The sequence below is a fragment of the Zosterops lateralis genome (genome assembly GCF_965231275.1).
Source record: "Zosterops lateralis genome assembly, chromosome: 16".
Taxonomy (NCBI): Eukaryota; Metazoa; Chordata; class Aves; order Passeriformes; family Zosteropidae; genus Zosterops; species Zosterops lateralis.
Window position 1 is genome coordinate 3,462,719 of NC_139776.1, and position 24,600 is coordinate 3,487,318.

General features: G+C 40.6%; 1 protein-coding gene across 2 annotated transcripts; it reads right to left on the reverse strand.

Moving 5' to 3' along the window:
* Positions 1-2,824: 2,824 nt before the first annotated feature.
* LOC310916154 (serine/threonine-protein phosphatase 4 regulatory subunit 1-like) lies at positions 2,825-24,471 on the reverse strand. 2 transcript variants are annotated; one of them, XM_083873468.1, is made up of 20 exons: positions 24,436-24,471; positions 24,291-24,335; positions 19,628-19,760; positions 19,190-19,296; positions 18,446-18,588; positions 17,754-17,900; positions 16,056-16,163; positions 14,852-14,917; positions 14,093-14,251; positions 13,430-13,623; positions 12,681-13,105; positions 11,738-11,970; positions 11,167-11,259; positions 10,488-10,673; positions 10,043-10,204; positions 9,341-9,441; positions 8,123-8,243; positions 7,490-7,624; positions 6,626-6,767; positions 2,825-5,904 (listed from the first exon to the last, which is right to left on the reverse strand). In XM_083873468.1, the coding sequence occupies exons 1-20, from the start codon at positions 24,440-24,442 to the stop codon at positions 5,750-5,752; spliced, it is 2,862 nt and encodes a 953-aa protein (XP_083729594.1). In that variant the 5' UTR covers positions 24,443-24,471; the 3' UTR covers positions 2,825-5,749. The 2 variants fall into 2 exon arrangements, with proteins under 2 accessions (XP_083729594.1, XP_083729595.1); XM_083873469.1 differs by lacking the exon at positions 24,436-24,471 and adding an exon at positions 20,359-20,481 and having other exon boundaries at positions 24,291-24,336.
* Between the last annotated feature and the right edge of the window lie 129 nt (positions 24,472-24,600).

Genomic DNA, 24,600 nt, shown 5'->3' on the forward strand with positions numbered 1-24,600 from the left:
AAAGCCTTTTTAAACAGGGACAATTAATATAGATTCTATCAGAACAATAAAAGCTGCAAGGACATTGACAGAATTCAACACAGAGCTCTCCTTTTATTGTTTCTGCCTTTGATTTGGTTTCAAAAGCTGCCTGGCCACAACTGAGCAAAACCCAAAGCTTACAATTTAGGGGATAAATGAAACATTTAAAAAATATAAAATAGACATTAGGACTAAAAAGAAGGAAAGAAAACCAGAAGAAAACAAGTACTTTCAAAACCACAGAATCTACCTCTAGATTAGCCAACTGGAAGGATTCACCAGTTCCTCTTTGCTTTCCTGTGACTGTCAGGGCATTCAACAGTCCAAAGCAACGCATTTTTAAATTTTTCTAGTCTGAAATCAGTGTGATGAACTATTAGGCAGCTCAGTAACAGATCGTGTTTGCTGTAACATCCAAAGCTGGATTCTCCTCTCTTCATGTGCAAACCACCAGACACATCTCAGCCTCTGAAAGGTTTGTGCTTTGCCAAAGCAAAGTGAGAGGATTCTTGCATGTTTGACACCAATGACAAGTGCTGCACCTGCCCTCCCACAAGCTCTGATGCACATTCCACACCACTCTCACCCTGACTGCACTCTGATTACTTTTGGTCCCTGGCCTCATTACCTCACACTTCCCCACAATAAACTGCATAAGCCACTTACCTGCCTGTAATCCTGATAAATCCAAATCATTTTGAATGAGTTTGTTTTGTTCCTCTCTGCCTCCAACTTCCTCAGCCTTATTTTATGTCATCAGCATATTTCAGGCACTTTGGAAATTACATTCTGCTCGAGGTCACTGCACTCATTTTAATTCCAACCCCCCCAGCACATCAGTGCTTTAACTCTCTTCTGATTTATTTATACTGTTTATTATCAGAGCCCAATTCAATCAATAAAAGCTGGAATTCAAACACATGCACACATTTGAATTATACATACAAACACTCATCAGGGGAAAGAAGACAACTGCTATGGTCTAGATCACTCCTCTAACATATGGCAGCTCATAGGTAAGGGAGCTCATAGCCATGAATTTTTATACCTTGACTTCTGCTTGACCCCAGAGGTTGTTTGGCTACTGGAAACCAAATGAATTGAAATAGCATCAGAAATTCCACGGAAGAGGCTTGGCCAAGGGATCTCTGCACTTCTTATCCCAAGCCACTAGAACTATATTTATGGGCTTTCTGAGCTGACAGTTCCTTTATTAGCTCCTGTACACACAGGAATGCCAGAAAAACACCAGCAACCCACACCAGACAGTCATGTCAAGCAAATGCTGCAAACAGAACAATGTACAGGGAACTGGAACTTAAAGGGAAACCAAAGCACAAACCTCAATTGCAGCCTGGCTCATGCATCAAACCAACCCAAACAGGCTGCTGGAAGCAGAGTAGGAAATTAATAACTTTTGGCTCCCCTCTGCAAACCACCACCCTCCCTAAACCTTACTGGTCAGCAGATCCTCAGGCACAGCTCACTGCTGGCTTCTGCTTGCCTTTGAACACAGTTGGTGGTTACAACCCAACAACACAGCAAATTCAGAAAGTGAAGGCAGAGAAAGTGTGTGGGTGTGGGTCCTGCTACAGACCACCTTTGGAACTGTGTGCCCCAGCTCATTTGCAGCTCCATTTCTCTCAGTCCTTTGCCTCCTCCTCACAGCCCTTCCCTCTGCATCCTCTCCCTACCCTGGGTCCTTAGCAGCCGCCCCTCATAAGCAATCACCCTCCCTGCTAATCACTCTTCTGAAAAAGCTGTTTCTATTTTTCCTTACTGCTCCAAGCTCTTGTGCCACAGCAGAGCTGTGCTGGTTTGCAGCACATGGAGGCATGGCCTGAGTGCTGGGGAGTAAATCACAGCTCCTCTGCCTCTCCTCATTGACTTGACAGTGACAAAATTCCCTCCTGAATCTTCTCTGGCCTAGAGTTATGTGAATTCCAGGAGTCTCTTTGAAATCCTGTTTTAATATTTCACAATTTATGCACAGAGAGTATTTTGGCTTTTCTATCAATACATTTCTGCTTGGTAACTCCCAGTTTGAATGCTGATTGTGTTTTGCATAAATTAACTAAATTGCAGCCCTTCTGTTTCATCGGTACTTTTTGTCTGCTTCCATCAGGAACAATGTCAGGGAGATTGCAAGCTGACTACAATTCTCTTTCCTAAGCAAGAGGAAAACATGTAAGAGCCCAATCAGCACCAGTTTCCTGACGTCTGTTGGGCTTTATAAGCTGTATTGTACTCTGGCATTTAACAGTATCTGTTCATTTCGTTCACTTTAAGAAGGGAGTGTAACAATTGCCACAGTGTTCTGAGCCTCTGGTGTCTATTGATAAATATGAAACAGGTGTAACAACAGCTTCGCTTTCTTTCTCCTTAAAAATTCCCTGAGCTAAAAAGTTGTTTGTGGAATGCCAAAGCAAGGACAGGTCTCTGCTCCCAAGTTCCAACACTCAGCTTCCACAGGGAGATGTGCAGCAGACTGGATTTCACAGGTAAGACAAGACCTACCGTGGTGTGAAGCTGCCAAGAACACAAAACTCTGCTCAGTGCCGCCTGAGCCTGGAAGGAGGCTTCCCTTTAAGTTTCTTATCCCCACAGGTAGGGGAAAGTCCAGCAATTGATGGCACATTTTAAAGATTCTTTTACTACACAGTATGAAGGATTCCACATTCAGCCCTGGTCTGACAGCCAACAGCATTTACACCTGGGACAGGTTTCATTAAGCAAGAAATGCACTCACATCTCACCCATGACAAAAATCACTTACCACAAGTTGGTTTATAAAACAGTCACAGGATTTATTGAGATAAATACAAATAGAAAGTTACATAGATTCTTTATTCTGACAAATGAGTGACACTTCCAGAGTGTCCCCACTTAACTGGGCTCTAAACACCACCGTGTACTGGCACAGCTGCCACGTGCTCATCCCCCCAGGACCACCAGTGAGGCTCAAACCTAAGCAACATGACCAACATGCTTTGGATTACAAGTGCTGGATCATCCCCTACAGCATCCCAGCAATATTGCACCAACTACTGTTATTGTCACGTTCCTTAGCCAGAAATACTGAAAAGTAATATTCCTACTGCTGCTGTGAAAGTGGATGGACTACCCAACTTTGCTCCATCTGGCTTTTTAAATACATATTTTTGCATAATTTAAACAACCCAGAGAACTGCACGTGAACACACTCATTGCATACATTTGTCTAGGACAAGACGTAAAGTGCAGCCTTTAGTCATGCTGAAATCATTTCTAGTTTAAAACTAAACCAAAAAGACAAACTTGCAGAGGGTAAATCTGGGTAAGAGACCTGCACATTGTCTACAAAAAACCCACCCCTGAACTCTGTTGGCCCCTATCAGGACATGCAACTGTGGAGTTGTAACAGGAGGTTTTCAATGCTCGATTGAAATCCTCATTCAAAACCGACCTGAATTTGGGAGCCAGAGAGGTACCAAAATATTGTTTAAAAACAGAACTTTGTTCAGCCTTTTATGAACTCTTATAGCTGGTGGGCTTACCCTTTCCACAATATCCTAGTTTAAAACTCCTACTGAACACTAACCAAACATGCTAAAACCTATGGAAGCTTGTGTTTTCCAGTGGATTATTGCAAGTCAAGGTGAATATTCAAGGTGATCTGACAAACAGCAACCTGGGTTGGGTTAACGTTCAAGGTATTTAATTTATATACACTATATTTCAAACATACTTACATATACACACACTTAAAAAAATCTGTTCAGTGCTGAGAAATTTAATGAACTGATAATAAAAAACTGAAGTGAAACCTTGTCAGAAAGGCCTTAGAAAATCTGAACCGTTAGAAAATATCAGTATAATGCCAGCATTAGAAAAAATATTAGAACTAGAAAAAATTAACTTGAGGGTTCTTTTTGTTAAGAAATTGCAATCATAAAAAGTCTGTACTGAAGAAGCATTTGTTTTAAATTATAAAAAAACTGTAAAAAATTAAATGTAGAATGTTGCAGCGTTTACACACTGTTTGCTGCAATAGCAGTGGTATATTTCTGCCTGCAGGTTCCAAAGAGCCTTTTGTGATCTTGCAAGAAAACAATTTATTACAAATACTGTACATATTATAATACATGACTGGTTAACTCATACAAAAGTGAGCCCTCCCAAAATACAGAACCCAGCTGAGGAACCTACTCACTGTATTGCAGACAAGCCACATTCAAACAAAACCAGAGCTGGTATTTCTGTGAAAACTTTCCCCCATGTGAACTACTTACTGTGGAACATGAAATAAGGGCAGGTATTTACACAGGACTGCTGAGGAGAAAGGACTCTGCTCTCAGAAAGAAAGTAACTGCTATCACATGAAACCATTTCTTTAGTGTCTGAGCAGGACAAAGATTCAATCTGCAATAAAAAAAGATTTTTTTTTTTCCCCCAGGACCCACATTATTGCAGATTTGTGATCCAAGAGAAGACGGGGTCCAGCAGAAGTATAAGCTTTATAATTTTTCTGAGGATACTCAATTTGACTAACACAATTCTGCTCTTTCTTCCAAGCCCCTGTTCCAACAGACAGGAGACATCCCACTTCACCTTACACGTCTCACTTGGTGTTTGCCCTAGACCTTGCCCTACAACCCACACAGGCTGCAGAGCAAACTGTGGCACCACCTTTCCCTGGAATATTCCTGCACTGAGGTTCTGCAGAATTTAGAGCTCCTTTGTTTCTCAGGAAAGGCTGTTAGTGGTTTAACCACTGGGCAGGTTAAAAGGTGTTTGTTAAATGAGGTGTGCATGTAAAACAAAGACTCAGGCCTGTAACTCTCTGTAATACCCTTGTGCAGCTCCAGCTCCTGTCGCAGAACTGAATCTCTCAACTCAAGTGACCTTTGCTGGGGCAGAAGGAGGAATTTTCCATTTAGGAAATCTCCAGTCAACCTGCTCCTGGGAGAGGCAGCAGCAACAAAAACTGACCTGTGAACACCTGTAAGGGCAGTCAGAAATGTTGCTATTTTCACCTGTTAACACTGTAAGGGTCTAGCTCAGAAGAAACAAATTAATAGAAACCTCACAATATACAAAGGATGTTGAGCTCTCTGTGCTTTGAAAAATATCATACATAAAAATGAGCCATGCTTAATTTTAGTAGTATAACTACTTTAAAACATGAAATGACTTTTGAGCTTTTCCCACTGATATGGAATTAAGTTCTTCATATCTTTTTGTTATAATTCAAAACTATTCACATATATACACTTTTTCAAATAAATGCAATAGGTGAGACAGCACAAAAATTATAATAAAAGTGAGGAAAGAATAGCTTCAGGAAAGTTTGCTATAATCAGGTTTTAAGATTTAGAAACCTTTTTAAGCTTATAGCAAACTTGTACTAACGGAAATATTTTGTTTAAAAAGTGAAATGTAAATTCCCATTATGCTGAAACACTGAGTGTGGTGTAAGACTTTACAGACAATACTGAAGTGCAGGTGAGGTCAGAGTTATCACCTCCATTCACAAAGGAAAAACCAAAAGGAAGGAATTACTCACAGGAATCAAACACACCGCTGTAGATGAAACAAGGTCATGAAATGAAAACTGTAACATTTCTCAACACCCCCTTTCCTGCTCAAATAGGTGACAAAACCCACCTTATCTGTCCTCATTACTCACACTAACAGAAACAAGGTGAAAAACCATCCTGCTGTTCAGCCTTCATTGCACAACAACCCCTTAGTTTTGTTTTTCAATGGTGATATTGTCCATGTTATCCTGTCTCAGTTTTATGGTGGCAAAGAAAGACACATCTTGATCTCTGTCAGATTGCAGGGCTAGAATGGTCTCCTCTGCAGCTTCTAGATGAGGATTGCCAACACTTTTAAAATAAGCTGGAATAAGAAGAGAAAAAAAGACAATTTTAATCAAATTCAAAGGAATAAATCCTAGAACATAAGTAGTACAGAAATACAGAGAATGCCAAAACCATCTGGGGCAGCTTATCCAGTTTAGTTAGTCTCCTTACAGAAACTACAGAAAACCAAGGAAGCTGACAGAGAAAGACAAATATGCTGCTTCTGATTCATCTTATTAGGTACTTAAATACTTCAAGATAAACTCTTTTTGCTAAGCCCTAAATAGAAACGTATCAATGAGCAACAACAGTCAGCTCAGGAAGCTGCTACCATCCAATGCATCCCAAAACCTTCTCCATACTTTATTCTGAAAAAAAAAAAAGTTAGGCGATTTCTATACTTCTTCCTCTGAATACTCAGAGGGCAGCGCACAAATTACATTTGAGACAGAGCATAATAACCCAGCTGGCTGTTTGGGAGGAAGGCTGAAGGATCCCGCAGGCAGAGCGGCCTCGGGCGCGGTTGGCGGGGCCGCAGTGCCCCCGTGTGGGGCCGCTCCGCACCTGCAGCACCGCCCGGGGATGAGCATCGCGCCCTCCCGAGGCTGCAAAGCCAGCTGAGTATTCCCAAATCTGAATTTAAATCCTAGATTACACTGCGGGATTCTGTTTCACGGACTGAGCTACAAGAGCTGTGCTGGCAGAGGAGGGCCAGCTTCCCGAGGAGTTGGATCTTTCCAAGGAAATAAGGACCACACCTTTCTCCAGCAATGTCTGCCTGAGAGCCTTGGCCAGCAGGACCCTGACGTTGGGCACAGGATCCGATGCAAGGCTTAGCAGGCTGGGGAGTAAGTGCTCAACAAACTGGTCCACAGGCATGCACTCTTCTTCTACTACAGCCTATGACACAAACACACAACAGAAAAAGCAAGATTTATGTTAAAAATACACTCTTTGCCATTCCTTTCATTTCTTTCCACCCTGTCCTTAATTTGGCCTGTTAAAAAAGCTCTGAACAAGAACACCCCAACCTGTGTCTCACCACTTTGAATTTCAGCCAAAGATGGGCCAGGAAGAGCAGATACATTTCTTTCAAGAACGTTTCAGGAAATGCTGCTCTCTTGCCTGTCATCACCCTTTTCCCTTTTAAGGTTCAACCCTTGCTCCTCACTGCTACCCAAGTAAGCATTTTTGGTTTGGAGGGGGTGACTGGTGGCAATAAAGAGGGAAATAGTTCCACCCGCTGGTGGTGTGAAGAGCTCTTGTGATCCTTTGGCCTAGCATGGCCAAGGATTAAACAAATAAACCTCTGTTTGGGATTTATTTTTTGCTTTGCCACTGGGTACCAGATAGTCCAAGGATCAGCTGTGGCAGTTGGAAGCACTGGACCCAGACATTGGACCAGCATGGATACAGACATGTATCCATGTCTGGGTCCAGCATTGGACCCAGACATGGATACAGCCTGGGGTGGGACAGCCAGATGCCAGCACTGACACCACACTGACTCTGACCAAATCAAAAATGACCAAAAAAAATTGTGAGTCCAGATTTCAGTTTTGCCCATGTTGCTGCAAAGCCTCAAATTTCAATGTACACACAGAAACAGAGAACATTCCAACCTGACAAATGAAGGCAAAGGCTTGTCTCCCAACCCACTTGGAGCAGTGGCGAAACCGCACGACGAGCTCATTGATGAAATTTAATCCCAGGGTGTTGGCACCATTTGCATAGAACTTCTGTAGTATTGCTACAACCTGTGAGACAAAGGAATGGGAAAAGGAGGGGAACAAAAAGAAGAAATGAAATTTCTGCTGCAGCCCTTAGACTTAAAAAGGCATCATTTCATTTGAATTCTATAAGGGACACTGTATTCAATGTAGTCAGCTGTGCCCTGCAGGCTTCCTAAAAAATCAGCTTTGAGGAAAGATCACTAGTTGGTTGTTCTGTGTTTTGTTGTAGGGTTTTTTCCCCCCAGAACCGGGGGAAGGTTTTCCAAATCACATATACTGGCTTTTACTCACTTCAAAGGATTTATCATTCACGTACAACCACAGAGAAAAATTTCACTATCTGTGGCAGTCCACAACTCAAAATATTTTATAAACTTTCAATTTCACTTTTTTCCGTATTGATTCCTGTGTTTATAAAAACATCCCTATTCACCCTATTTATCTAAAAAAACAGTGATTTCAGGTACCCTCTCCAGGACCATTTTCCTGCTCTCCTGCCAGGAAGTGAACTAAATCCCCTACCAGTTTGAAGGAGATCCACCGAACTTCGGAAACTTTATCGGAGCACAGGGTTAGTGCAATGTGCCTTAAGTAGTCATAGACATCATTGGGATTGTAGAGCTCCAGGATCAGGATCAGCTGCCTGGAACACAAAGGAAATCATTAACTGTACCAAGTGCAGCACCAGCCTGCTGCCATTCATGAGCTCTTACAGGTGGGGAAGGAGCACCAAAGCACCAGGGTTACTACAGAGCCCTTGAGCAGTTTGTTCTTCACTTGTCAGAGGCTTTAATCCATCTGGGCCAAGAGAAACAGTGATCCAAACTACATGTATCGGTGTATCAACATGATCCAAAAGAATAACAAAAGCTATAAACAGAAGCATGAGAAGCTTTTTTCAGCTTCAAAGCAATACCCTGTACATTTTTGCAAAGCAAAAGCAAAGCAAAGCAAAGACTGAATATTTATCTCAGTGTAAAAAAATCTACATTTCAGAAAATAATTCCTATGTCAGAACCACACACAACTCACTCCAGCCACAGAACCAGCAGACACACAGAACCAAGGCAGTGGCAGCTCCCCACCAGGGCTCAGGGAGCTGCTGTGTAACTCCTGTACCACTGTGAGTGTGTTGTGCCAAACTACAAAGGGAGAGAAGGCTCGAGAGCCCAAACACAGCAACACAATGAACACAAAGGTCAGACTTTATCTGCAGACTGTGGCTACAAAGGTTCTTCAGATATCAACAGGACTTGTAGAAAAATATCTGTGGGATGTTCATCTACCTTTTTTGTATACCAGCCTTACAGAAGTATCAAAAGAATAAGGTTGTTTTTAAGAACTGGTCTTTCTTTCCTACACATTAAAAAAAAAATACTTTTTACATGCATTTCATTAATTTTTGCAAGGGAGTCTTGAACTAATAAATTCTCACTGAATAGTATCTATCAGATTGTCATGTTTCATCAGCTGCAAGTGAATCAGATCTCCATTTTAGTAAAATCACATACATTTAACTTTCAGGCACATATTACAACACAACTTGTGAAAAATAAAAAACCCAAAACCCCCAAAGGTCCTCAACTCTCCCCAAACAACCCTAAACAGCCAGTGGCTTTTTTCTTACTAAAGAAGAGTTGTAAACTTTTAGCTCCTAATTGAGACGTGCCAACTTCTGAATGTACTTATTTTCAAGTTAGTAATACAGGTTAAAAATCAGAAGTTAACAAAATTACATACTCTGCCAGCTCGTAACGAAACCTCCAGTTCCTGCTGTTATCAGTCACCACAAATTCTTGCAGCTGGTAAAGATACTCTCGCCTTTTGTCTGCATGAAGTAGCTAAAGGAAAAACATTACTGGCATAAAACTGATAAAACTTCAAACTTGCAGTTCTCTGGTGTGTCACTATTCACACCTATGTGCCTTTTCCTACTTGAAAGCAAGTGACCAATGACAAGGTGCTTCCTGAAAACTGTGCACAATCAGCCAAGTGCTGGACACACACAAGTAACATCCAAAGTAGCAGAAGTCATCCCTTTAGCAACACTCAAAGCACCATCTTTGGGCAGAAGAGTGAGCAAAAAAAAAAAAAAAAGCTGAGGAACTGTGTGTATTCCACAGCAGCCCATCAGGATCTGCTCTCTTCTCTCCCAGCCCCAAACACAAATTGCTACTGGGCCAATGTTCCTACTTTACAACAGCCAGCAGCATTTGCAAGCACATTTACAAAGGGTTTTCAGCTTGGTACGTTGTTGGGATATGAGAGAAAAGAGAGGTGAGGCACATTAAAAGAAGGAATAGAGGCACATACACAAAATGGCAGCATTGCACAAAATGAAACATTAATTGGATATTGAGACATGCACAGCTCATTCAAAAACTCTTCATACAATGAAGTCAGAAAAAATTTTATGTTGAGAAATGTATTATATTTTCCTACCTTCAGAAAGTCATAGAGATGTTTGAGGACACCAATACGCACTTCATCCAGGTCTTTCAAGAAGCCATTGAAAATTGGCACCAGATCAGCAGCTGTTAACTGATCCCCCAGGATCACAGCCAGCTCGTGGATGGAGAAAGCCAGAGTGCGCCTCACCTTCCACTGCAAACAGCCCAGCAAGGGAACTACATGAGGCACCATGACTAAAATAAACAAGTTTTTGAACTACCCCTATGTGAGAATTGAGACAGCACAACAAACAAGGCTAGTAGAAAGTGTTAATCATATTTATGAAGTCTGATTTAAATCTGCAATTCTTATGTTTTGAGTGCATGTTTATTCCTCTATATAAATTTATCTAATGATCTTATAACTACAGTACAAACTGAAAAAAAAACCTCCTCAAAATTCTGATTTTTTTTGTAACAAAACTTTCTTTTCTTACCTGTACATCTGAAGCCAGTGTCTCATAGGTGTCCTTGAGGCAGTGCCAGTTCTGCCTGCCCAGAGTCAGGGCCACCCCGGGCAGGCTGTAGGCGCAGTGCTTGGCAATCTCAGTGTCAACAGTCTGGGCCCGAGCAGGGTCAGTCATGGACAGGTACTGGTCCAGTAAAGGCTGAGGGATGATGTCCTGAAGACAGACACACTTCAATTTAGGAGCAGAAAGAAAACACAACTGCTATGCTATAGTTCTACCAACTAGGCAGCACCAAAACACAGAGACAAGACACCCCTTGTGTGTGTTACCCTCACCAAAGTAAATGACTCCAATGGTTCTTTGTCCTCTCATTAGGACAGAGCAGTCAGCAATGAACAGTCATTTATGGCTTTGTCAACACCTTGCATCAACCAAGCTGAAAATTCCTTCTTTGTTGATGCCAAACAGTAAATCAGTGACAGAACAGGACAGTCAGTGCCTACCTTGCTTGCACAGGTTGCCTCTAAGGCAGCAAAAAGGCAACAGAATTTTTCTAATTTTCCCATTTAAAACAGGATTCTCCTTGAATTCTGGAGCATTCCTTCACATTCTGCAACTGATCCATTGCAGAAGGTATCACTGCCTTAAGGGTAAGATGAACTGTATTCAGTACTCCACTAAATCCATTAGATACCATTTTAATCACCTGTAATTTTGACTTGTCATCTTCAAATGGTGGATTATTTCCTTGCTCTTTCCTCAAAAATACACTGGTTCCTCTGTGTTGTTCCTCTGAGTCCTGTAAAAGGAGGTACCAGGTAGTGAAATGAAGGAGACTTAGTGCTGTTTGGGCTATTTCAAAGCATCACAGTGCAGAACAATGGAGCTCAGATTCAAAACAGCCTTGTACAGGCAGAGCCCTGTTCAGTGTGTTTATGCAAGTACAAAAAGACAACAGTTGCACACTGAGGCAAAGAGAGACTGTAGCAGCAACAAGGGCAGCAGTAGTTAAGTAGTTACTTCTAAAGAGGGCAATCTAACATCACAAACCCAACATTCATACACATTTTGGATGGTTACTTTTAAATAGTTTTTATTCTTGAAATTAACTTAACCAGAAAAAAAAATTACCCTTAATGGCTTTTCTTTTTTTGACTAAAGTAAGTAGAATATGATAGCTGTGGTCTAGTAATGTTCAAAGGATCAAAAGTGGGTCAGTTATGCCAGGGACTACACAACCCTACACAGCTCAGACATGGAGCACAACGTGTACTTACTGTGCTTTTCAGCACCCTGGTGCTTGACTGGTCACTGATGTCATCCTGGGAGGCAGGGGATGAATGAGTGTCCCCCTGCACCTGGTTGCAGGCAGCATCTGAAACAGCTGTTTCATCCAAAATCATTTTGTTCTGAAGATTGTCACTACTTTCTTCTATTTTTTTGGTCTCACAGTCACCAACAGAATCAAACTGAGCAGCTCTGAGGGCAGCAGACAACACTTGGACCTGAGCTGTATAAAGCAAAAGATGGTTATTTAGTTTCTTTTCTGCATTTAAAGGCATTAAACCTGTCATTGACTCATTTGAAAAGATAGAAGATAGCCCAGTATGAGCTTTACAGAAATGCTGTATTAGCAAACATTTGCTCTTGGAAAGAAAAGGGCTTTGACCACAGAGCACTCAAGAGACTTGGTGAAACAAGAAACTGAGCTGACTATGGATGACAAGAGGGATTTGGTCCATAAAACACAGATCCCACTATCAGGCCAATATCCTTCCAATGCTTTCAACAAAGGGCCTGTTTCAGGTGGTTAAGGAGAGAGAACTTGAAATTAGGGCCATTCTCAGTGAGCCAATAGTAGATGAATTCAGCTTGTAACAGGCAGCACTGTCACTAAACCCACAGCACCTACAAGACTCAAAACCTGTACCTACAAGACTCAAAACCTGTTAAAACTGTCTTGAACAAGCTGTTTTCCCTTTTGTAGTTAGATCAATTTATTTTTCATGCAAACAGAAGCCAGGAACTTTTCCCCAGCTGCTCTAGAAATAACTCGGATCTTAATAAAGAAGCTATTGCATAACCTTCTACTATAATTTACTACTCAAGGTAGGTTCTTCACCCTATGAATACCAAGCTAATTAAAATGCCATCAAGAGTTTAGTAAAGGCCAGAAAACCTGCTCAGAGAAAACACAATTTTCCTGTCACAGAGTCTCACCTTGAACATCTGGATCATCTATGTGCTCCTGTAAGCTTTCCAGAACCTTTTTTATTTCACTGCTAGCAACACAGTTATTACACGGCAGAGAGCAGGCGTCGTTGTGCTTCTCAGCCTTGAACTGCAGCAGCTCCAGGTCCTGACTAATGTCGGGCAGAGGAGGGCGCCAGTACAGGAACGTGTTAAACACGTCCTCGGCAGGCGGCAGCCCCGAGCTCAGCCCCGGAAAGCTGCTCTCCTTCCTGCCTTCAGCGGCAGCTTTGTCACCCTGACACACGCGAGACACTTCTGCTCCAGGGCTGGCACAACAAGCTGAGCTTTCTTCCCGTGGATTTTTATTTAGGTCCTCAGAGAGCTTTGTATGAATTTCTGCTGAAGTCTCCTCAGGAGATGATTCAGGTTTGATTTCCATTGGTTGTTCTGAGCTGGAAACAGTTATTGAAAGTAAACTTTAGGTACTCTGTAACAAAAGGCTTTCAGTGAAATACTTCATAAAACAACAGAAGCTTTTTTCTAAAGACAGGATTTGTGTTACCACTATGCTTTACTTGACCAGTTTTCCCTTTGCCTTCCTGTGAAGGCAAAGTGACTTTTTCAATAATGTGGTTACACTGAAATGTGTGATCTCACTCTTCAGACCTTTTCTGGAACTGTATTCTCAAATGGAGATTTTCAGCCCTGACAAGCAACAAAAACAATCACCTTCCTTTTAACCCCTTCCACTACACCACACCTTTCCCAGGATTTACCTGGACAATGCACCATTTGCACTGGGAGACATCACAGTGATATTGTTGCCTGGCTGACAGGAATTGGCATTCACATCTTGTGCTGATGGTCGGATACTCAGTGTCCCATCTTCTCGAATGTAGAGACCAGCACTCGAAGGGTTTGCAAAGGTAGAAATAAATGGGCCAAGAGACTGAAAAGCAGCCTGACGAACCTGTGGTGGTGTAAGAGCAACAGTCAGGCTTCCTGCAACTCTCACAGAGTTGAAAAATCTAATTGTGGTGCAATTTTCAGAAAGAACCATTTGGTTCTTAATATAACAGCTTCATTTAATACCAAATATAATAAATTACCAAATAAGTAACACTTAAGCAAAGGGTGATACACCTAAGCATGTACCTATAAGCATTATAGAGAAGTCTTTTGGAAGTTATAAATTTGAAGGACATCTGTTTACTTCAACTCATCTATTTAACACAAGCAACCTTTTCTCAGGAGAGTATTTACCCTTATAAACTGTTGCGAGAGAGGAAAAATAAGACACTATCTCATTAGAGGAGATTAGGTTTTAGCACATTAAGCTCTGATCTCAGCAAATGCACCTCAGAGCACCACTAAACTCACCCATTATTTGTTTAGGATGTGCCTGGGAGGATGCATCAGTTCCAGAGGGAGTTACTCACCCATCTGCAGGTGTCACTGATCAGGCTGATGAACACTGGGGACAGTTTGCTCCTGCGAACTTCTGGAGACGTGGTGTAAGACACTGCCATAAAGCATTCAGCACAAGCCTTCCTCATTCCCCACACACTGTCAGAACACAGCTCAAAGAACTTGGGAATCTGCCAAAAACAAGCCAATCCAAAAGACTAAAGACTAAACAAAGCAATATCGAAGTATTTGTTTGAAAGCTGGAGACAATGACAACTCGAGAGAATAAAATAAGCAAAGAACAGAAGAAACAGGGACAGGTTAAATGCATACACTAATTAAAGGAATTGGAAAAAAACCCCATCTGTCTCTCACTTACTCCATAAGGAATGTGTGAATGTACGTATAACTATCTGCAATAAGAAAGAATAGAAAAAATTATTAATGGCCTACAAAACCATAACTGAATTGATGATCATTGAATGATCATCTAGTTCAGGGGAAAAATAAAAGTGGCGATTCTAAAGTGTGTGTATATATATTATAAAAGAATATATCCGTATATATATCTGCTGTCATTTACATTTTTATAAATGTTTTGCAAAATAAGAACTTTGCACTTCTCTTAATTCCCAGTTTTGCTGTGTAATTTGCAATCAAGGCTTTAGCCAAGTCAATTAAAAAATGCATGCACACTGATTAATTTATAGAGAAGACAATAAAGAAACTCATTATTAAACTTTCTGAACTGAGAAATACAGGTCTTGCAAATTGATTTGGTTTTTACATACCAGCAGTCTTTCTGTGGCTTCTTGCCCAACTGCATTACAAATGTCACCAAAATTAGCTGCACAAATCTAAGAAATAAAAAGTCATTAATACCATTGTGTCTCTTTCAAGGGCATTAGTTTGATTATCAACTCCACCATGCATTATTTATCCCATCAAACATCTGCACATGTTTTGACTCTTCCAATTTCAGCCCTGTAACTGCATCATGTAATATTAACTCATGCAAACTAAGACTCATGGAGCAAGTGTCCATACACCACATGTCTCTGGGATCAATAGCAATAAAAGTTTCTGCATGAGGAGCATCATCTGCTCCAGTAACCACCAGAAGGGACAATAAGGCCACATGAAAGTTTAAATCACTTTGAGCAGCAGCTGTCAAACCCAAAGCAGGCCAGAACATGATACCAGGGTCAGGACTTAGGTGTCCTGACAGCACCACCCTGGCTCAAGGTGGCTTAAGTGCTTTGCTGAAGCAAAGTTTAATCAAGGTCTCAAGTTCGTGCCATTTACAGGCCATTACAGAAGCTCTAATTAAGGCAAAAGGGACATCCCCTCATGCTGGAAAAGGATGTTGCCAAAATATAAAATTGTTTAAGATAGAGCTGTGTTAATACATGTTTTAGTCACTCTCTGTGCTTATTTAGAAGGCAATAAAAGCAGCTCAGGTTCCAGCAAGTGCAGCTTATGTTGCAGACCAAGCTGAAGCTCAGCATGACCCTTAAGTCTACTCAAATATTTTAATACTTCTTACACTACAAGTTTCTTCTTGCACTCAAACATGAATTAAAGTAAGTCTTAGACTTTGGGGATTTCTCCTTTCAAAAATAAGGTGTGTTTTGTTTTTTTTTAAGAAAGGATGTCTCAAATGTCTATTCCTCTTGAATTTTGAAATAAGATGCTAGAAATTGTAAAAGTTGCTTCCAGCCTATAACCAAGCACAGCAGCTTAAAAAAGAGGTTGTGCAAAACTATTAAATGTGCAAGAACAGTTTAACTACTGGACCCAACGTACTGCCCAAAGTCTATTAACTGCTTCTTTACTGAACCACAGAAACTAGAACCATGTCAATAAATCAAAACTTCTCTTCCAGATGCTTTGAAAGTTCATCAGCTAAAATTGTGATTAAATCATGCAGGAAGGCATTTGAAAAGCAATAGACAAATTCATTTTTAGGTGGTTTAGGGTTGGACACACACCGACCTTTCGGACTTGAAACAATTTCCCATCACTGCACAGTTCACAGAAACGAGGAAGCAGCATGTGCTCAACTGTTGTTCTGCTCAACATAGAAGCCATTTTACAGATTATCTGAAAATCAGGAAAGGAATATGTGTTAGGAGAAGAAAATTATAAAGCTTGTAAACACAGCCAAATATTCCTCCTAAAAATTACCTCAAAGAACAAGATAGTGATTACAATTAAATAGATGAAACTGCTACATGTTATTTGTATTTCCACACACCTGTTTTATATAAAGCACAAACACAGCTTTACTGTAAATCATTCTACACCAGAACATAACATTTCTGCATTTAATTTCTTGTCTTTTTTATCTGGTTAAATAGACTTTTATGAATAGATTTGTTTTCAAGGTGTTTACAGTGTGGCAAACACTGCTATTTTGTAGGGAGAGGACAAATGTTCCATTGCACTAAGGACCTTATAAAAACCACACTCTTTAAAGCATGTTAGAAATATCCCAAACCTCAGCATGCAAGTGAGACATTGGGCTTTAACAGTTCAGATACTTAAAAATATTCACAGTTCCTTTGAGCTCTGATACCACAATAAAATAGAAGTTTGCCATACAACAGGAAACAAAAAAAGGGAGTGCAAGAAAAAAAGAGTTATTTGAGCTAGTGCACACTTTACAGGAATGATGCCCAGGGATTTTAGGAGTTAGCAGCACGTAATTAAAGGAAGTTAGTAAAGTGCTCATTAATTCAGCTTTCTCTGAGGAACCATCAATTTCTACTACCAACACAAACCATTTCTGCTGTGAAAATCATTTGCTTTGGGTTATGTGTTTCCTTTCAGCTCCCACTTTCTGGAAAAGTTGCTGTAAGTCTTGTATTTGCAAGAGGAGAAAGCAAGAGGCTCTCATGCACCAGGGGTTTAATGCTTACACAAACATCATCAGGTTACAGTCCTCAACTTTCTGTTTTTGTTTTTCAAAAAATATTGAAGGCTTTCTACCTTCACAAAAACCAATATTCCTTTCTAGGAATAAATGCTTGCCTTTGTAATAGAATGCTAAATAAGAACTAAGGAAGAGACCATTCAAGGACTTTCCTACAAATTTTCAAACTCCTAAAAGGCATCTGGTGCTCAGATGTCATCCTGGAAAATTGCCTAAGCAATTCCCAACTCCCAAACAAGGAAGAGGAAAATCTAGCTGGTAAAATATTTTACAGGTCAAGTGTCAGATATCCATGCTGAAATGTAATTACACACCAGCACTTTTCTGTGGAGTCAACTGATTTCTTGAAAGTCACCAGGCAATGTTTCTTTCAAAACATTTCAGAACTGAGAGATCAGGTCATATCTCTACAATATTACTGTGAAACCTGGTAAAGCAAATGTAAAGAACACTCTGGGGAATGTAACAATCCTAACAAAAATTTTAAAAGAGGCTGCCAAGGACTTTTTTTTGTATTTTAAAACTATTCAGCTAATATTTTGACATCATTTAGAATCCTGAAGTATAAAGATGGCCTCTTTTTAAATCTGATATTTTCAAAAACTCAGAATAAAAATTAAAGACTTGTTTTGTTAAAGTAAAAACCCAAATACCTGAATGAATAAACACAAAAAGTTTGATTGCTTGCTTTACTTAGTGTCAGCACTATTCCTGGACCTCATCTTAATCACCACTATAAATTAATGTTATCAACTTACATTGACAGCTTCCACCTTGTACTCATCATCACTGTCAGGAGCAGAGAGGTCCAGCAGAATTGGACACACCTTATTTTCAATGTCACTCTGAGCCACAAGGTCTTGTTCCAGCAGTATCAGCAGGGCTTCCTGCCCTGCCTTTCTAACCTACAAACAAACACACAAAACAAGTTTGTCACTATAAAAACAACACTTACAGATACAAGAATCACAAAACCCTCTATCCTTTGAATGGACACACAGGTACAAGCTAAAGAAAAAAAAAACCACTCAGAAAAAAAGTTGTAGTTTTATTATCATAGGGAATTAGTAATAAATACTAAAGTTTAATATAATCATTAGATGACATCTCATCACATTCTGAAAATAAGACACAAGATGAAGAGGAAGACAGGATTTCCAAGTCATGACTCCTGTATCGGATGCTGTCCAAGGACTCTCAGGGAAATCCTGAAGTCTCCCATTATCTGCTAAGGGAAGTATTAAAGGCAAAAATCAAAACTATAAAAAACAAAAAAAAAAAAATCAAACCTCTCCAGAGGAATGTACTGAAACCAATAAACACAGAGCACTACATAAAAACCAGATATCAACCAACACAGAATTTCCTCTTATCTCCTCTTCATGCCTTAAATTCACTGAGCCACACAGGATTTTCCAAGGATTCAACTCCTGTTGTCTGTTTTTCCTACCTGATTGTTAACATCTGTGAGGTACCTCACCACTATGGGCATAAGGTATTCAAAAAATGCTGTTGGGAATTTTGGTCGACTTTCTTGTAGAAAAATGGCAATGGGAGGTATTTGTTCCATCAGCTCTGTGCGAACAGTTGGCTCTGGAAATAAAATCAAATTACATTGGTGAATATGAAATGAAGATCAGTTAGCTTAAGAAAAAAGTGACATTTTTCTTTATGCTTTCACAACAGAGGAAAATTAAAATAATCGAAACGTAGAAATAGCATCGCTAATCACTAAGATTGTCTGTTCTTAAAGGAAAGTTGAATAAAACAGAATAGCCTTATCATCACAGTTCAGAGACTTGGGATCAGTTCCCAAATCAATCCTACAAAATGAGATCACAAGCTGGAAAATCCAGTCACCATGAATGTATGCACAAGAACTATTAAAACACACAACTGCTCTGTGTGACTTACACCAGCTATAACAAGTCAAATTTAAAAAATTTCTTGAAAAATATTGCTTCAGGTCCTATACTAAGAATAGGCTTTAAATTTAACATTTACCATAAAAAAATATTTCAAAAACAGAGATAAAATTGCATTTTTTTCCATTGACAGATCTTCCTGCGAGATGATTCAACTTCCTTAGTTCATTCATTGCCTTCTCAAAATCGGAAGTCAGTACTTCCTATGCTGCAATTTACGTAAAATAACTCACACAAATTAAAAAACAAACAGAAGCAAACTTTCAAACCTGCATCTTCAGAGAGCCTGACCACTATTTCCATTACAGTCAGAAAGTCTTCTTCATTGTGACTGAAATCTCGGAAGATGTCCAGAAGACCCCTGGCAATAATTTGCCTGTGGAGAGAACACAATAATTGCTTTAATATCCAGCCAATGACACTTAGATGGGATGCAAAGGGAACTTATAAAATGTAAAAGGCACCATAAAACAGATCAAGCTCTTCTCTGAACATTCTACGTACCAACAAAACAAAGATGGAATTGAGAGATTTTATTTAGGTAACTAAAAATGAAAATCTCTTTTCATGGAAGTGTTTTACAAGTTATTCAAATAGAAATAACATCAGGAATGTATTCGGGAGAAAAATGAGAGCCACAGTGACATTGTACCACCCACAGTGCACTCAGACTCAGGTCCCACCAAGTGTTCCTGCTGTGCCCTCACCTGTTAAATACATTATCACTGAAGGCATATTTCTCCAGACGAGCCAGGGGAGTTAAGTTATCCTGTCCAGGAATATCCAAGAATGCTGTTATCCTCATGCTATCACAGTCTGGTCCATAATCTTCAAAGCCAACTTGAAAGAGATGAAAAGTAGCCAAAAAAAAAAATATAAATCCAAGAGTCAGCAAGAAATGTTACAATGTAAAATACAAGAAACCAGTAACTATTTCTTCAAAAGAAAAGTAATTGCACAAAACAGGAAACAACTTACAAAATCATCTTATATTGTATCTAATCAAGTTGAGAATAACACCTACATACAGAGTTGTAAATTTAAGCTTTAAAATTTAATTCAACTGTCAAAATCCTTGGCTTTAAACACACTATGCCCTTTGAGTGGAGGATCCACATGCCCTGAGTTAAGAGGGCTCAGCTGACACAATTGCGCATCACAAACAAACCCACACATTCAAAAGGAAAGTAAATCCCATTAGAAGAAACTGGAATTTTAACAACCATAGCAAATCTCAAATTGTATTGCTTTAAAACAGCAAATTCTTAAGTCTGTTTCAAAGTTCCCAAGATACATTTTTCTCACTGTAGTTACTGGGTCCCACATACCCAAATCAAACAGGTAACTTTGGGAAAAACTTCAACTTCACAATACTTGTGAATGTGCTGGGAGCTCCCTACTGCACCTCCCAACTGTGGACTGCTCTGTGTGAACCCACCCTTCTCTGAATCTTTTTGGTATTCCCAGCTTCAGATCTTTACCCAAATATTACCACATCAACTGCCACAATTTGTTTTACCAAGTCTAAGTCACCATTACAGAGCACAGACAGGAGGTATGACTGTGAAAAGGAAAGGGAATGGGAGAACTTTGTTGTCAAACTTATTTTAATCCTTCACCCCTAGAACCAAGTGAAATAATGTGCCTGCAACACAAATCTTTCACATAAATGCTCTTATTTAAGCACTGGATATAGGAATTGCACAGAAAGAGTTGCAATGGAGTAGTTAATATTGCTGCTCTGGGTTTACAACTGTCCCCAGTACTCCTAGAGCCAGGCAGACTCCTTTCACACAAACAGAGCAACTGGGATCACACTTCAGTGAATGCAAATTCTACCAACAAAGCTTCTCATATGCATGAATATCTCACAAACCAGCACATGTGCTGACAGTGACAACCACTGAAGACAACAAGCCACTTATTTGATCTAAACTCCATTAATACTCATTATAAGTTAATTTATATGTTTTAAAAAAACCTCCAAGCCTCAGTTTTTCCCCCAACATTTCTTATGTAGAACTCTGCTTTCTAATTATTCAGCACAAGTCAAAACACTCTCAGAAGTACAGCTCAGTAAAAGAGGAAATCATCTGAACATACTTGGAGAAAAATGCTATACCTGGGTCTTCAGGGGAAAAACAACAGATTGGTTTAAGGTCTCCAAGGAACCAGGTGAGTAAAAATACTACAGAAGTTCCAAATTCTGCTGTTCTTGCATACAACGTGCTCAACAAGTTCAATAGATTTCAAACAGAATAGAACTGTGGGATTAAATGTTGACATTCCAAATGTGCACACAGATACTACAAGTGAACCCACAACTACACAATAGGAAACAGATGCTAATTATTCCCAGCTTTTTAGAATGATGACATATTGCACTGACACCCTTATTTCCCCTCCACTGGTCATTATTACTCCTCATGGCTGCTCCTTACAGAAGGGTCTGTCAGGTTCAAAACATTTATCAGCACAAGTGTAAACAATTTACATAGCCCAGGTCTGTCTGGGATCAATCTGCTCCAGGACTTCCCCCCAGTCAAAGCATCTGAAGAGGGAATGTCCAGATTTGCTGCCTCAGAAGAAACTTGCTGTAATCCTGACAGCTCAGGGGAAGTTATACAGTGTCTGCAGGATTGCACGTTTCCCTTCTGAGATTGCAACAAACTCTCCCCATCCAAACTCTGGCCATCCTTATATCTATGCAATTATAGTGTGTGATATCTATGCAATTATAGTGTGTGTGTATATATATATATATATATATATATATGAAATTCCCAGACATTCAGTAGCTGATTTTTGAGTTTAGTCACCTGTTACACAAAGAAAGACTGATTAGAATCAATATACTTGTCATTAGCTTTACGTCGTTCCCACCTGTCCCTAATTAGAAACGTTTTAACAATTAAAGCTGTTAGTTTACTTCAAATATTTCAGAATTCCTACCAATTCAAACGGCAATGAAATAAATCCCAGTTCTAACTTTGACTACAATACCACACCTGGGGCTAATTTTGTAAACATGATGTACATGTTTAATTTTACTGCATGGAGTAGCTCCATTATTCATTTAAAGTACTTAAGCACACATCAGTGCTTCCAAGAGCAGAGAGAAAACAGAGCTCCACTACTAATGCTCAGGATTGAGAGTTAAATACCTGAAATTTTTTCCACACACTCTCACTACACAAAGTAAGGAATAATTATGGCAGAATCCATTTTACCTCCTCTCAAGAATCTTAGGGTTTGGGATTTTTTTTCATAAAATAGGACACCACAAGTACTCACAAGTTTTAGAATACACCAAGTACTATAAAGTGAATCCCAAATACTGAACTAGTATTACTTCACAGGTATGTCTAATATTCAGTATTTTTCCCTCTAACTAGACCAAACAAGTGAGCTTAAAATCTGTTCACCTATAAATAGAAATAAATGTGACAGTATTTAGAACTGGACTCGAGTTCACTGTGCTCAAAAGCTGCTCAGAGCTGTGAGAAACTCAGGGTCACAGGACCCAGTGGAGCAATTCAATGTCATCATCAGTGTCCCCATTCACATTTCACACACAAACCAGTAAATACCAGCACAACCTTTTAATCAGCTCAAGAAGGTAGTTTTCCCTCCTGGTGTTTGTAGAAGGAAAAACAAATACTTTCTTATTAATTGCACAAAGGGCATAAATAAGCTAATTACTTCTTCCAGATGACCCACTGTCTTATGAAAAACAAGCTTTAAGCTGCACTTGAATTTAGCTAGATTTTAACACAGCTTTTTCCCACATTCAGAATAAGCCCCAGACTCCCTGTTTCAACAAAACTGATCTTCAGTGTGCAGGACTCTACTGCACCAATTTACTTAACCAAGTAAGAATTCAGTTCCAGTGATTTATTTCACTGAGGCTTTCCTAAAACACATCCTGAACTCTGCCTCTGGATTAGCACAACAGTATCTCAGCCATGGGACACCTGAACTCTGCTATAACAGAGAGCTTTTAATTCCATAATTCCAAAGGTATTGTCAAACTAATTAACATAATCAAAGAATGATTTAAAATCACCGGATTAGGTTTGAATAAAGCTCTAAAAGGCACATTTATACATGCTCATCCTGAAACTGATAACTTCTTGTATGAATTACCACTTATGGCAAAACTCTCTTTATCTGGACATTTGTATTTATTCGAGTTTTGTCTTATAAGCATCAAGCTTCTTAATCAGCTTAGCAGACAAATCTGTTACAGTCTAAACAGAAGAGCCAAGGAGTGGACACTTATGGAAAACAAACACTTCCAGGGATGGTCCAAGGCCAAAACCCATAAGAAAACTACTCTAAGTGTGCATTTATTTCTACTTCTCACACTTTACACGCTGCTATCTCCTAGGGAAAAGCAGAAACCTCAAGGACTGAGAACAACAACTAACAGAATTCCACAGAACCAGCTCCTCCCACAGAGGCAACGTCCCTGCACATCTTCCAAACAAAAGACTTTAGGTCTCAGTTGTATTCCAACATTTCCCCTGGTGTTCCTGAAGAGCACCTTTCCCCCAAATCAGCTTTCTCATGCTCAGCTGGGTGGGATGTGTCTACTTGTTTCACAATTCCCAGCAGTATCAAACAACAAAGCTCTTGCGAGAAACAAATAAAAGTTTCTCACAAGAAACGAATACAAGTATCATTTTTCTTTTTAACAGAAATATCAACCCAGCAACCAACGCTTCAATGAAGCCACCCCACAGGGAGAGCCGCTTTCTAAGGGAACAGAAGTTCCTATCCCCGTTTGTCAAAGCTTTATCTCCTGAAGTCACAGCGCTTACCGGGCTGGTTCAGGTCTGACAGGGTGAACCTGGTTCAGTGTCCGGCTCTTCTGGAGCACAGCCCTGGACCACACCGGGTGTGTGTGATGGGGCTGTTCCCTGCTCTGGGACCCCAAACCCGCCGGAGCACACAGAGACCTTCCCTTCATCCCGATCTGCACCCGCAGCACATCCCCGGGATGCAGGAGCAGAGGAACGCGAGTCCTCACAGCCTCTACAGCTTTGGAAAGTCTCACTGCGGCTGAGCAATGGGGTATTTATCCTAATTCCCACCGACGACAGGAGCGGGGCTGATCCTCCCGTCCCCCAGAGCGCCTTCCCCAGGCTCGGGAGCTGCTGTTTACACCAAGCCCAGCGGCCACTGCAACCAACAGGGATGGTCCCAACGCCCTGGGAGCTTCACCTGCCCGAACTGCCTCAAAAAATCCTCCCCTCGCCCTCACCAGGGTGAAAATACAGAGAGGGAAAAGAGGGCGACAGGAGGACCCCAGGGTGGGAGCGCGGGCCTGAACAGGGGAGCGGAAAAAATAAAAAAACAGTTACTCACAATCATCTAAGTCATCCTGCAAATCCACAAAATACAAAGGGATCCCTACAAACGAAAAAAAAACAAACAGAAGAGAGACACCAGGGGGTTGGTTTTCGGAGGGACGGCGGCAGCCCCGGCCGAGCCGCCCGCCGGCCCCACTTACCGGCCATCTTGGAATGGACATGGGCGAGGAGGAGGAGCGGGAGGGCACAGGGAGGAGCCGCGGGTGCTTCCTGCCGCCGGGTCAGCCCCGAAACGCCACCGGGTTGAAGGAGCAGCGGCTGCCGGGGGTCCAGCGGCCCCTCAGCGCCCAAAAGGGGGACCGGAG